At 38.3% G+C, this 14,803-nt stretch overlaps 1 protein-coding gene across 1 annotated transcript; it reads left to right on the top strand.

Moving 5' to 3' along the window:
* The first annotated feature begins 6,056 nt into the window (after positions 1-6,056).
* On the top strand, positions 6,057-14,279 carry Fgf20 (fibroblast growth factor 20). The gene is made up of 3 exons (XM_034520665.2): positions 6,057-6,817; positions 12,193-12,296; positions 13,439-14,279. Exons 1-3 carry the CDS (start codon positions 6,532-6,534, stop codon positions 13,682-13,684), a joined length of 636 nt encoding a protein of 211 aa, XP_034376556.1. The 5' UTR covers positions 6,057-6,531; the 3' UTR covers positions 13,685-14,279.
* The last annotated feature ends 524 nt before the right edge of the window (positions 14,280-14,803 follow it).

Below are 14,803 nucleotides of genomic sequence, written 5' to 3'. Positions count from 1 at the left end.
TATGGAAAGATTCATTGTATTAGGAAAAGAAAAAGTCTGAGTTCTGTGGAGATAATAGAATTTTCCCAAGGTCTTATACTAAACCAGCGGCATCATCCTCATCCTAGTTATACTGAGCAGGGCAAGGACGGAAAAAAAACATTACAAAAGAGTAACAAATTCGAAAGGGAAAGAAAAATACAAGGACAAAATTAAATTATGTGTTACTATTATTTTGTTATTTTGTTCCTCTTTATGGGTAGAGATATGGTGAGTAGCCCCCACCCACAGTCAAATTTTTAAGTTGTGTAAATAAAACTTGAATGGTTTTGTTTTTCTAGTTCAACAGGCTTTACATTACATTTAATTTCTATGTCTCTTTAGTTCTCATTAATGTGGACATTGAACCTTTGACATTTTTGAAGAGACCACAAGTTGGTTGTTTTGTGCACTGCCACACAGTTGGTGTTATTTGTCATCATTATGAAATCAGGTTATGAAGTCTTGACTGGTATAAGACAGAAGTAGCACTGTATTTTTGTTTGTGATGTTACTATCCATTGTCAACTTGACAGGATTGAGAGATACTATGATGATAGTAAAGTACACTTTGCTGTTTTCACTGAGTGTTTCCAGAGAGGACTACAACCTGACAGCTCTTATGTAATCAGCAGATTGAGCCCTTGATGAGGTCATAACATGACAGGATCATTGGAAAGAGGTAAAAGGAAGAAGGTAGGGAAATGTCTGTGGGGCTCGCCCTTCTTTCCTTCCTTCCTTTTTTCTTTCTTCCTTCCTTTCTATTTATCTTTGTGTTTTTCCTGAATTCATGCATGCCTGTGTGAAGGTGTCAAATCCCCTGGAATTGGAGTTACAGACCCTTGTGAGCTGCCTTGTGGATGCTGGGATTGAACCTGGGTCCTCTGGACGAGCAGCCAGCACACTGCTGAGCCATCTCTTTAGGCCCCAGGTCTCACACAGCATCCCATTTGCCATGAGGTAAATCACATGCTTCCATGGCTACGCTGTTCTACTGAAACACATGAGACCAAGCAGCTATGGACTGAACGCTCCGAAACCTGGAACCAAGAAAAATTTCCTCATTTAAACATTTCTCTCAGGTAACTAATGCAGGCATAAAAAGAAAATGGGGTTTATCTGTCACATGGCTGTGGTTATTACTTGGGTAGAACAGTAGTCACTACAGTAATGAACTGTCCTTACTAACATTCTCCATGTTAATAGACACTCTTTATCCCTCACCACCATTTTCCAGTTTGTGTTGCTGTTTTTAATCAAAACTTACTAATTAGCTTTACCATGTACTAATTATTTTATCTGGACCAGCAGTGTCCTTGTGATGAGTATAAAAAATGGTCCTTCTCTAATTCCATATTTTTTATTTTCACTTTTTTTTGTTATTTATTAGTTGGTATTCTTTTACAAAGATTCCCTTTAACATTTGGTCATTTCTTTAAGTGGTTGCCTTTGAATGTTTTTTTTTTTTTTAATTTTTATTGGATATTTTATTTACATTTCAGATGCCATCCCCTTTCCCCATTTCCCCTCCCTAGAAAACCCCTATCCCATAACCCCTTCTCCTTTTTGCTTTTATACAATTTTTTGTAAATGTTAACCAATGGCTTTATAAATTTGGTAATGCTCAATATCAATCAGAAGTGTAACCTAATACCCAACCTAGATATATCAACTATCTGAGCATCTGCCTCCATGTCTGGCCCCCCTCTCTCTTTCTCTCTCATCACCTAGCTCCTCCTCTCCTTCTCCTCCTCCTCTCCATACTCCTCCTTACTCTTTCCACCTTAGCTCCTCCTACATATCACCCTTCCTGTTAAAATAAAACTTTTCTCTCAAAATACAGTTAGAGCATAACTATACCAATTTATGTCAGTAAGGTGCAAGATAGACCTAATACCCAGTCCACCATTTTGTTGACTAACCAGAACCACTGTCATTTCTCCTAAATAAAACACTTAGTTCTGAACCTGGCTTTTTTCCCCCCTTGGCTTTAGAATGAATGTCAGCTGAAAACTATCCTCTCAAATCTTTTCTTTCAAAGTAAATAGCAAGGATTGGCTATGAGACAAAAGTTTTCAACCCCATCAGAAATCCAGAATGACTGAGTTAACTGAAATTATGGGAAGCACAAAGCATAGCTTCTAAAACACAGCCAATTTATAGAGACCGCTGAACACCTGGACAGTCCCTATACTACAGAACGTTGGAGTATCTGATCTTCAGCCTTCTGGCCGCCTTTGAATATTTTTATTTTGTTCTATAAACATCTACAGATTAGATTAGACTTAATGTCCCTTTGTTACTTTTTTATCTTTTTCTCTGTTTTCTTGCTAGCTGGAAAATAACAAACAAACAAACAAACAAACAAACTCCTAGAACCGGCACAATAATTTCTCCAAGTTTTCAAGATAATTTCAGGAAGTGAATAAATGTTAAAAAAAAAAGTTATAAATGTTAGGTGTGCTCACAGCTTGTGCGAGTGTTTTCATCCAGGCCCTCTTCATGGAAAAACTACTAAAGAGTGTGTGTGTGTGCTCACACACACACACACACACACACACACACACACACAGATGGTGGGGACAGGAGAAAGGGGAAGAAGAGAGAGATAAAGATAAAGAGAGAGAGAGAAAAAGAGAGAGAGAGAGAGAGAGAGAGAGAGAGAGAGAGAATGTGCTAACGTTAATACCAGCTATAGCGATTGTAATTCAACACTATGGAGTAAATTCTAGTCTTCCCTCTTTGCTTATTTCATCTTACCTGAAAAAAATTTTTTTTTAAAAAGTCAAAGTTCTGTAAAAATGTTTTCAGAGAAGTGCCACCACTATTTCATTCCATATATTCTAATTAATTAACTAATTAATTTTAAATAAGCACATACATTTAAAATTCCCCTCTTTCTTATAAGAAAGATAGCACTCTGTATATAATCTTTTCAATTTTATATTATATTCTAAAAATAATGGATATTAGTTCTTATATCTTTCTCATGTTTATCATTATTTATTCAGTTTATTATATGCAGATATCCATGTTGCTACCAATGTTTTATAATTAAAAGTAATAAATAATGTTGCACATAGAGACTTTTGTTTTGTGGAAAGTATAAATCATGGCTTTTAAGTAAGCTATTTTTTCTTAAGTGAATCACATAATATAAAGTCATTGAAAACCAAATGTTATGAAAAGGTGTATATGATTATATGGTCTGAAACCACATCTTGTGTGAGTAAAAATCATACCTTATATTTGTACAACAGCAAGGCAAGTGTGGTCTCTAGGAAGCACAGGTAAAGTTGATTAGATTGCAGTGTATACTTAAAAGTCGAATAATGTACCCTTGTAAAACACTCTTCAAAATTATTTAACTTCCCATGATATCATCATAGCATGTGCACAAAAAAAAAAAAACTTTAACGTTATCTTTTCCTGTCACATGACTAGAGCAAACAAAAGAAACCCTTATCTTTTGGTTTCTATTCTGGTCTTTTATAAAATAGCTTTGCTTTGGGCTTATAAAAAAGAATTTATTTTGCATTTCAGACAAATTGCACTTGCTGAATTATAAAGTTAAAAGAAAAACTTGCTCAACAATTGAAGTAGTGTATGTAGGGCATTTTACACAGAGGAAACCTTGTCATTTTAAAACCTCTTTCGGACGTGTATTTGCACATTTATGTCTCAGGGCAACCTTGAGTACAGTGAACTAAGGAATGGGGCTGTCTTTATTTTACAGATAAAGGATGCTAGACTCAGAACTAAAACCCAAGTGAATACAGGACTTTGCTCCTCAATAACTTGGTTATGTTTGTCGTACTGGGGTATTGTGATAGAAAACACATACAAATGCTAAGGCCCACGAAGACAAAGTTATAACAGACAAGGTCCATTATTACAGTATTTGGACTTTGATGACTATTCCTGAAAAGTTTGGTTGTGTGTGTATGTGGTGTGTGTGTGTGTGTGTGTGTGTGTGTGTGTGTGTGTGCGAGATACAAGAGACTTAAGAATTCTAATGGCTATAAATTACACACCAGGACTGAAAATGTTCGCATGAGGAAATACACACTCAACTGATACCTCCAGGAGCAGGTGACAATAACACGTTGTGGAATAATTAGCAGCATTATACGTCACATACAACTTAGATCTTGAAACAGACCTCATTTAAAAGGCACTTGATCTAAGTTTAAAACCTTTAAGCGCCTCCTCTTTAAAAGTGATCAATGTATGTTCTGGCTACTTTAGTTATCCTGCTATGAGATTCACACAACTTTGATCTAACTTTCTTTGATTTAACACTGCAATTAAGAAGATTTGGTTCAAAGTAACAGCCCATTGGTCGATGCTTTACACTGATGTGATAATGTTTACACAGATGTGCTTTGAAATCTTGATTGTGGTGGATTTGGGGGTCCCACCACAAAGCAAGCTGCAGTTATTTGAAAGGTAAAATAATATGACATCTACCTGGTACATCCTTTAGAAGAGACTTATTGATATATGTTTCTAAAGTAATTGATCTGCTTGTTGTCTTTAGCCTGGGCTTTTGTTTTATTTTGTGTCCATCAACAGTAAATCACTGTTTTAAGGTCTCTTTTATAACCTGGTTCTACAAGGGTCAGTAGTTAGGCTTGGAGTGACAAAAAAGTGTAACTTTACCTCTTTAAAAGCACCTGCCAATTAATTATCCAAAGCAGAAGGAGGAGGAGGGGGAAGAGGGAGAGAAGAGAAGGGAGGAGAGAAGGGGAGGAGGAAAAGCAGGTGAAGGAAGAGGAGGAGGAAGAGGAAGAGCCAGCCTTCAGAGAAAATAAAATAAACCAGTCAAATCCATCTGAGCTCCCAAATTTAGGCTTTTTCTGAATAGAGCTTCTAATCTTAAGTCATTCTTTGAAACTCTATGCACAGGGAAAGAGTAAATCTGACCAGTGAGTCTCAATTTTTCTGCCACTTATGGATTTTCACTAGCCAGCTCTTGAGGCTATCCAGTGGAACAAAGTCTTAACATTTAACTAGATATACGTCTAATGCCTTCAGGTCAAGTTTTTATTTTGCAAATATGATTAGGTACTCTTAAAGCTTACCAGTAATTTTGAAATCTCTGACATTCATCAAGAACCAAAATTATTTCTGTGTAGCTATTTTGAGATTTTTTATACTTGAAGAGAGAATTTAACAACAATAACAACAAAAAGGTCAGTTTCTAGGAAATTACAGCTAAGACAAAAGGAAGTGTTCTTAGATTAGATAAGGGGACAAAGGCATCTATCGTTTATATCACTATTGTAGATAGTATTTTTTATTCACAGCAAATTATAAGGACACGAACCAGCCTATTTGAATGTACTGTTAACCCCCCCCCTTCATGATTATACTGTGCTATTTGACTATTCTAATGAGAAGCCCAGGACCTCCACACACAATTTATCATTTCCACAGACATACGGCAATCCTGGTTATATCATTTGCTGAGTTAAGATAAACATTAAAGAGAACTTGAGAAGGAGGTGGGGGGGGGGGCAAGGCATTTCTTCCCTAAGCTTGATTATGTAAAGAAAATCCCCCATCTAAATGATAAAAGAAAAGAGTAATGCTTGTACATTTTATTAGTGTTTTAAAATTAGTGAGTTAAACTGTCAAAGCTTTGATTTTCCTTTCATGTGTGTCTGGGCAGGTCTAAGCCTCAGGTAACGCCCTTTCCCTTCTTCCTCCTTGCCTTTCTTTGCACCTGTCCACTGCAGGCTCCCAGCAGCCCCAAGGAGTCCAATTCTCTAGCGCCGGCATTTTCCTCTTCCACTTATCTCCGGTTCCGTACCTGACCCCACCCCACCCCCATCTATATTCTGCAAGCTGGGCTCCTTCTCTTAGCTATCTATCTCTGCAAGTGAGCTCACATCAAAGGTGGTTGTTTGTTCAGCAGCGACTAAACAACATCGTGGTTGTCTCAGAGACAACCTAGTATACCAGGTTGTCTGCTGAGCCTCCCGAATTTGCTAGCTGACTGACTTTGGCCAAGTGCAGGAATGAGTTTTCCAAGTGCTCCGTTTTGGTCACTTCCGACGAGCAAAACGTGTAGCGAGAGGAGGCTGGTTTAAGATTTCAAACAAAACCAACCTCCCCGGCGCGCATGAAAGGACTTCATTAGCATATGTCAAGAGGACCCGCATATATACCGGGAGTGTATGTACACAGAACTCTGGTCTGATCAGTTTGCTGAGCTGGAGCCCCAGCCCCTCAGCCTCAGCCCCAAATCAGCAGCCTCAGCTCTAGATGTTTCTGCAAGGCCAGCAGCCAGCTTTCACCTACCCAAGGAGAGAAGATCCATCCAAGACGGCGCCAGTGCCTTGCACTGTCCCTACAGGGACCTCACAGGAGTAACCCAGCCTTAGCTTTTATTGTACCTATTTGGCCATAATTTTTCTGCGTTCGCCTCGCCACCCTCGCTATACTTTTTTTTATTGGGGAAAAGGTCTCCTGTTTTCTGGAATTTCAGTCATCCTGTCCGGCCCTTCTATGGCTCCCTTGACCGAAGTCGGGGCCTTCTTGGGAGGCCTGGAGGGCTTGGGCCAGCAGGTGGGATCCCACTTCTTGCTGCCTCCTGCAGGGGAGCGGCCGCCGCTGCTGGGGGAGCGGCGGGGCGCGTTGGATCGGGGCGCCCGCGGCGGGCCGGGTTCCGTGGAGCTGGCACACCTGCATGGCATCCTGCGCCGCCGGCAGCTCTACTGCCGCACCGGCTTCCACCTGCAGATCCTGCCCGACGGCACTGTGCAGGGCACCCGGCAGGATCACAGTCTCTTCGGTAGGTACAAACATCCCGCCCCTGCGCCCTTAACTCCCCTCCTCTTCCTCTTCTCGCCTCCCACCTTCAAGCTGGCGGAACGGAATGAGCCGGAGCTCTGGGCTACCTGAGCCCCTAGGTATTTTGGGTGCGCGGCTCCGGGCTCAGGGCTTGTGAGAAATTGTCCTACCAAGTAGGAGCGCAACTCTTGGTGCAGGGGGAGAAAGGACGGATGGGTCCCTCACTCCGGGGTACAATGCTGCTCTGTTTTCTCTGCTGCCTGGGGCACAAAGTGTTGGAGCGCGTTTCGTCCCCCAGCCTTGTCTGCACTCTGTCCTTCACAGTCAGTTTTATTGTTTGAGGAGGTTTCTGTACAAAATTTTCTTTCTTCCACACTTGCAGTTCTGTGCCTACCTTTTTGAAAATTAATAACGGGAAGCATTCCAGTTCTTAAAACATGACCCGCAGTTATGCGGCTAGTCTGCCCGTGTCTCTCTCTCTGAAGGGATGCTTCTTCAAGAGGATGTGAATCTTCACGTGTCTATTCAGTGGACTGCCTGGCTGCAGTTCTCTGTTCTGGTTGGGGGTGTGGAGAGGAAGAGAGGGAGGAGGGAGAAGGACTGAGCATGCCCACCTGGCCAAGATTCCCTTTAGAAATTGCGAAACGGGAAAGCAGAGATCTTGGTATTGACCTTAGGTAAGAGGAAATGGGGGAAGCGAAAGAAGATATGGCTGGGAACACAGAGAATCTTTTCTATAATACAACAGCAATGCCCGGGAGCAGGAGGGGTTAATAGGATGAAGGGACTCTAGATTAGATCAGTACAGTATCTGCTCTTAATGACTTCCCAGCCATCCAGGTAGCTAGCAAGTGTCCCCCCCCCCCCCCCCCCCCCCCCCCCAGTGTGAGTCGTGCTTTCTTGCCGGGCCGCACAACAGACAAGACAGGTTAAATCAGATAGTTTGCTAAAGATGCTTTCTGATCCTAATATCCCAGGATACTTCCCCTGTGGCTACATTTTTCATCAATTAACTTACTATCTCGTCCAAGAAACTTTTCTTATCTAACCTGTGATGTCATTGAAGAGTGTCATTTTAATTTAAAAAACAACAACAACACAGTGTCTTTTATTTGTCAGCCCCATGAGGAATCGCAACACACATCTTTCCTTTTCAGTGTGGCATTTCCGGAGCATCTCATTATGGAGTGGCTCTTGTCTTGTTCTCTTCTTCCCGCACTCCCATTGCTTTATGCACTTGCAGTGCTCATTAAAACGTTGTCGAAGTGTAAATCTCCACTTGGGAAGCATTCGTAACCTTAGATGGGAGGAGCAGCATGTGGTGGTCATTTGGCAGCACTTAAGGGCTTAGAAAACTGACTTTTAAAAAACCCCACGTGTTTGCAGCTCCCACTGATCCCTTCTAAATTCCCGCTGCTGACAATGAGTCAAGAGTGCTATGACCTAGTGGCCAACCTGGGGTCACTTTTGGAAAGGTTTTTTTTTTGTTTGTTTTTGTTTTTGTTTTTTTTTGTTTTTTGTTTTTGTTTTTTTTTGTTTTTTTGTTTTTTTTTTTCCCCTTCGGGGGAGGCTGACGTTATGATTCTAAAGAGTTTGCTTTGCCTGGCACCAGCTGGTCTAGTTCTCTTCCTTTAAGAATGACTGTACTGTTCTCGTTACAGTAAAATCTTCCCAAATGTGGTAACACTTTTAGGCAAAGCAGCCAGAAGTTAAATGTAGGTTATAGGCAACATCCGACTTTTCTGCCACATACCAATGGAGTAAGGAAATGACTCCTTTGAGCCCCTTGTAATGTAGGTGTTGTCTCTTCCACTGTGTTCTGTCTCCTTAGGAGACAGATTCTATTGGGAGGGATTGGTGAATCCTCGAAGATGTGGTAACAGTCAGTGAGCTGTACTGAAATCTGATCCTTTAGGAATGGGTGTGGCATATTTTTACTAATACACTGTAAAACTTATATGTTGAAAGATTGTTTAGGAAAATATGTTTCTGTGTTGGTTAGGTCATGTTTTAGTGAGAGACTCTATAGAGAAACCAAGTATTCACTGTTACATAAAAGGAAGACTACCCATATTAGTATATAAACCTAAAGGAACAGTCTCTTTATAACTTGTAGTGCCCCCAGTGGCCTAGAAACCTTAACTAACTGCCAGAGGATAAGGGACAAGGTAATACTTAATGTGTGCAACACTGTGTGCTTCTCCATTCTTTTTTTTTTTTTTTTTTGCTATTGCCTTAGTAACTAAGTATTAAATGACATCCCCCCTTTTAAAGAAAACTCACTTCTGTGATATTAAAATATTTAAAAAAAACTCTCAAGGATGACTATTTAAGATATTAACTACCACTAAAATAGTGTTATACTAATTTGAACTTAAGCAATAAAAACTCAGATTTTTAAAAAAAAAACTTAAAACTACACCAATTGAACATCAGCAGAGAGTTCTCAGTGAGGCTAAAATAATACCCTAATTGGATTCCCTGAAACTCTCTAGCAGAGTTTTTTTCTGCACCACAGTATAGACGGAAGACTCTACCTAACACGTAAACATAGAATCATTCCTTTAGAAAAAAGTGTAGCCTGAGATCAAACATACTCCTTTAAAGCTTTCTCCTTTATTCTTCTTTACTCTCCCTAGATTTGTCTGATGTGGTCGCGTTGTGGGTTGACTCACCTGTTTATTATGATTTAAGAAAAGGCCGGCTTTGAAAACGATACCAGGAAGACAAAGGACCTCCAAGTCTTTTTTATGGGACACTGGGCATTAGAAAATCTACCTAAAATCTGTGATTACCTCTTAAGGAAAGTTCTTCATGTCTATTCTTTGGGAAAGAATTAGCTTAGTTGCCACCTCATATTATAAATAAGAAAGACTTGTCAAATCTCATTTAAGAATCAAACGATTACAAATTACTAGGTGGTATACTATTTCTTTGGTGAGAAAAAGGATCAGAATTTAAAAGTGTGGCTAAAATCTTTAGGAGGGGCATTAAAAAAAAAACCCACACATAATGTTCCCCCATCAGTTCCATGAGCCATGGCAAAAATCATTTATGCCTGGTTGTGTATATGGTTTTATATGTTGTTTAAAATGTTAAAACTATTGGATATAATTATTCTAAAAAAGACACGGGTAATCATTTTTACTTATGTAATTACATATTTTGGACAGTATTCTCTGAAGATAAGATTTAAAGTGTAGGTGGAGTGTGTCCTGGGGTAGGAACATTGGGTGCTCGTCAGCCATGCGTCCTTTTTAATCTGGGTGAATATTCAATATAATTTAAAGTAATTATGCATTTGTAATTATATCCTGGGTGAGATTCCATTTATATGTATTTATGCCAATTATGTTTCAGGTTTATGTTTTCGTTCCTGACATGACTCTTCCACTGAGGAACTTGGTAGTGGATGTGATTCTCCTTCACTCCTCCAGCTCATAGTTGTCAGAGTTCTTGTGCCCTGTGAAGCCTAAACCTTCCTGATACATCTTATCTTCCCCACTTTGGCCTCTCCATTAGGGACACTGACTCTTTCAGCCCATTTACAGGCTATTTAGTAGGGTATTGTGCTGTAAGATCCCTTGATAGCTCTAGAATTCTACTAGTCTGCAATCTTAATACTTCAAAAGAACTCATCTGCCTTAATAAGAATCTATTCTTTTTGTTTGTTTGTTTGTTTGTTTGTCTGCCAAAGAGTGAATTAATCTTTGGGTAGAATAGAGCCTTCCATATCAGCAAACCATCAGATTCTGTACTTTCTCTTCGCCTTGAGAGCATCACAAGTTCAAACAGGAACTTGTACAATAAATCAAGAAATGACTTAAGAGCAAGAGTCAGGGTAACTGGTGCACGTTTATGCTATTTGGAGAGCTTAGGGTGGGGTGAAGGGGTGAAGGCACAAAGTATTAAGGAAGACAGATCCAAGTACCGAATGGATGCTGATACTTGTTCAGCAGTCTAAGGAAAGAACCAGAAAAAGGTATCATTATCCCAAAGGTTATCGTGTACAGAAAAAAAAAACAAAGAAAGAAAAAGGTATCCCTGAAATAGAGAGAAATTGTGTCTTTTAAAATTGTAGGCTGTTAGTGTATTAAGTTGAGAGCTTTCAAAATTAGTTTACCTCCTAGTAAATCAAAATAACTTCAGAACATTATGGATAGAAAAATCTATTTGCATGTTAAACTCTTGGTATGTGGTTATCCTGTATAGTGAATTACAAGGCTTTATTGCTTCTCTGAACTGCACAACATACTTCTACAGATCATGGAATATAGCACATTTTGCGACCTACAAAGTCTAGAAACTATTGTACTCTCCTCAATAAACCATGCCGTGGAGCATGGAGTAGAGCCATTAGACTGGAGCTCAGAAAATGTAAGTTCCAGCACCATTTTTATTAGTTACAAACATCAGGTCCCTTATCATTTCAGTCAATATTTCTGAGCCTCAGTTTCTTACCAACTAGCATGGGAATAAAAACATCTTCCCTTTTAATCATCAGAGATTATTTTAAAAGCTGAGGTAAAAATTAATTATTAGCTCTTTATTTTTAGAATTTTATTTTATATGTATGGGATTTGCCTGCATGTATGTGTATGCCAGAGTGTGCTGCAATGCCCCAGGAAGCCCGAAGAAGGTGTCAGACTCTTTGGAAATGGAGCTGTCACTGGTTTATGCCATTTGGGTGCTGGGAACCAAACCTGAGTCCTCTTCAAGAACAATGTCTTAGTTAGGTCTTCTATGGCTGCTATAAAACGTGAGCTAAAAGAAACTTGGGGAAGGAAAGGATTTATTTCATCTTTCAATTTACCAGATCATTATCATCACTGAGAAAAGTCAGCCTAGGAGCCTAAAGGAAGCAATGCTGTTACTGGCTGGCTTCATGTGGTGTACTAAGTTCACTTTCTTATGGTACCCAGGACCATCTGACCAGGGATCCTTGTGCTCACAGTTGGCTGGGCCCACCAGCAAACCTGATAGCATTTTCTCAATTGAGATGACTCTTCTGAGATGCTCGAGCTTGTGTCACATTGACAGGAAATCTTAACCAACACAGCTGCAAATGCTCATAGTTGCTGATCCATCTTTACAGCCAAGAAGAAGCCCTTTATAAGCTTTAAAATAAAGTTAGACCCATATGAAGCGTAAGAGATTGGTCTGATTCTTGTAAGCAAAATCAAAATAATTCATGGAAAATGCTTATAATTAACTGTTAGAGTCACAGAAGACCAGGAATAACTTTGTTACCTATTCACCTGTCATGATGAATTACTTATTTGTTGAATATTTAAAGCTGTTGATATTTATCGCTGTCCATTCTGTAGTTATATGTTCATTAACCAATCCAAATTTTTGTTTTGCTTATAAATTCAGGTATCCTGGAATTCATCAGTGTGGCAGTGGGACTGGTCAGCATCAGAGGTGTGGACAGTGGCCTGTACCTTGGGATGAATGACAAAGGAGAACTTTATGGATCAGTATGTATTATTAGTTTAAATGATTATTATAATTCTTGAGATAATGATTATACATTTTAATTAAAATCTCCATAAATGTTTTCTGATAGACATTATTACATATAGCTGACATAACAGATATATGTATGTGGAAATTAGAAACCAATATTCTAAATTTAAGCATACTGAGGTCATAATGTATTTAGTCATTCAGTCTCGCTTTTTAAAATTTCAACAAATATTGCTACAGTTGTGTCTGGTCTTCCTGTCCATTGTCCTAGGTCTTTCCAATTCTTCTATATTTTAATAATTTCTACCAGAAACAGAACTCTGGGTGTCAGCCCTGGATGAAGACAAAAGTATGCATTGTATAGTAATTTGAAGATATAATTACAAAACATTTCATAGAGTTTTGAAATAGCACATGCACACAATGTTCATGGTATGTGTTGAAATAAATAAACAATGTGGTTTCTCCTTTAGAATATATGTATTACATATGACCACATACACAGAGAGAGTGGAGAGAGAGACAGAGACAGGAGAGAGACACACACACAGAGGAGAGGTACAGAGAAAGATAATTTTGAAAAAATAAGAAACATCAAATCTCTACTTCATTTCCTTGATATTAATGGTAGCATACTCAGAAGTTAATCATGGAGACTTTATCATTGAACAATATATTTATTGGATGATATCTGATTTGAACTGATGAACTTCAGTTAGAATTTTTTAAATTGTAGCAAGATCTTGACTTGTCCAACTAGCTAGCAGAGATTTGATGCTTGTGCCTTTGGTATCTCTCTCATGGTGGGAGAAGATGAACTACAGACTGCTTAATGATGTCGGTGGAGTGATAATGCAGAGCACAGGAAAGCTCGAAATATTTGTTGTATGTTTGAAAATAAAATTGAGCATTGGAAAAAAATTTGGTTTAAAGTTCCTTGAACTAATTGACTAATTGACTAATTGACTAGATATAGATGGGGGAAAATTCCACATGATGTATGAACAATATCAAAACATAACATTGCAGTGTAACTTGACAAGGGTATATCTATAAGCAAAGAAATAATAATGCAGAGTTGAGACTTTTGTAAGGAACTTGTCTTGAAGGCATTTCTAAAATTCTATATTTCTTTCTTTTCTTTTTTTTAAAGGAGAAATTGACTTCTGAATGCATCTTCAGAGAACAATTTGAAGAGAACTGGTATAATACCTATTCATCCAACATATATAAACATGGAGACACAGGCCGCAGGTATTTTGTAGCACTTAACAAGGATGGAACTCCAAGAGATGGTTCCAGGTCCAAAAGACATCAAAAGTTTACCCATTTCTTACCAAGACCAGTAGACCCAGAAAGAGTTCCAGAACTATACAAAGACCTACTGATGTACACTTGATGAACCTAGAGCCATTATTTTAAAATCAGAGTTCCTGCTGTTACCTAACACTGAAGAAGATGTTCAGGATATTACAGAGTCTGCTTTTCACTGAAAGACTCTATTTGGGAAGAATATTGAGAATAAGGAATTAACTTGAAGCAAAGCAAAATAATTCTTCATAAGTGGATTGTAGTTCCTTAGACACGTTGGCTCAGTCTTACCAGTAGACTGACGCTGAAATCAGTTCATCTGTGGATAATGTGAACCTTGCTGCTGACGCCTCACGTCTCTGGATAATGTTTACTTGGACAATTACCTTAAAAATAGATACTTCATGTTGAAGAAGTGGATTGAGATGACATGATTACTGCCTCATAAATTCTGAGGACCTTGTAGGAAGGTTATAGCATTATACATAAAAAAATAAAAATACTAGATGACTTTGATCTACAAAACATGCTACACTGAGATGGAACTTTTCTTTTAGAAGAATGGACCTATTTATACATTTTTCAATTCACAAATATTTATTATATATTTATTTATTAAAGAGTTTATTTTTACTGGTATATGAAGACTATACAAAATAAAACAAACAAAAAGAACAACAAAATGTCCTTTATTTGTGCCATTGCATTATTTTGGTCTTTAAATATAAAGAAGCCTTCATTATTATAACACATTAGCCACAGAATAAAATGTTCATTTGTTTTTTAAAAATTAAGTACAGCATAGATGATAATTTTATGCACTTACTTGCCTTCTAAATGTAACATGGGTCCCTTTTAGCCTAGAAAACTGTTTTATTGATTTGTGTTGAATGTAATATAGGTTTGAAAGGGAATTAAACATTTTCATTTTATGTTTTTGATAGCACTGAGTTTTCAGGTGAGAACTGTTCTGTTTCTAGAGGATAATTTTAAAATGAGAAAAGTCCAAGGCCCCTAGGGAAAATCTTTAGTATTTAGAGCATATAATGTTGAAGTTATCAAATAACATAGCCAATTTATACTTACTTATTTTATTGGCTTTATATAGGGGAGAAAACTATTTTCTTTCACCACGTGTGATCATAGAATTAGTCCCTGTAGAACTTCCATTAGCAATGGTAAGGTTGTACTACCTGAGTTTAGTGTT

The sequence above is a fragment of the Arvicanthis niloticus genome, chromosome 16 (assembly GCF_011762505.2).
Source record: "Arvicanthis niloticus isolate mArvNil1 chromosome 16, mArvNil1.pat.X, whole genome shotgun sequence".
In the NCBI taxonomy this organism is placed as follows: domain Eukaryota; kingdom Metazoa; phylum Chordata; class Mammalia; order Rodentia; family Muridae; genus Arvicanthis; species Arvicanthis niloticus.
Note: the sequence above shows the minus strand (reverse complement) of the source record. Positions and strands in the feature narration are given on the sequence as shown.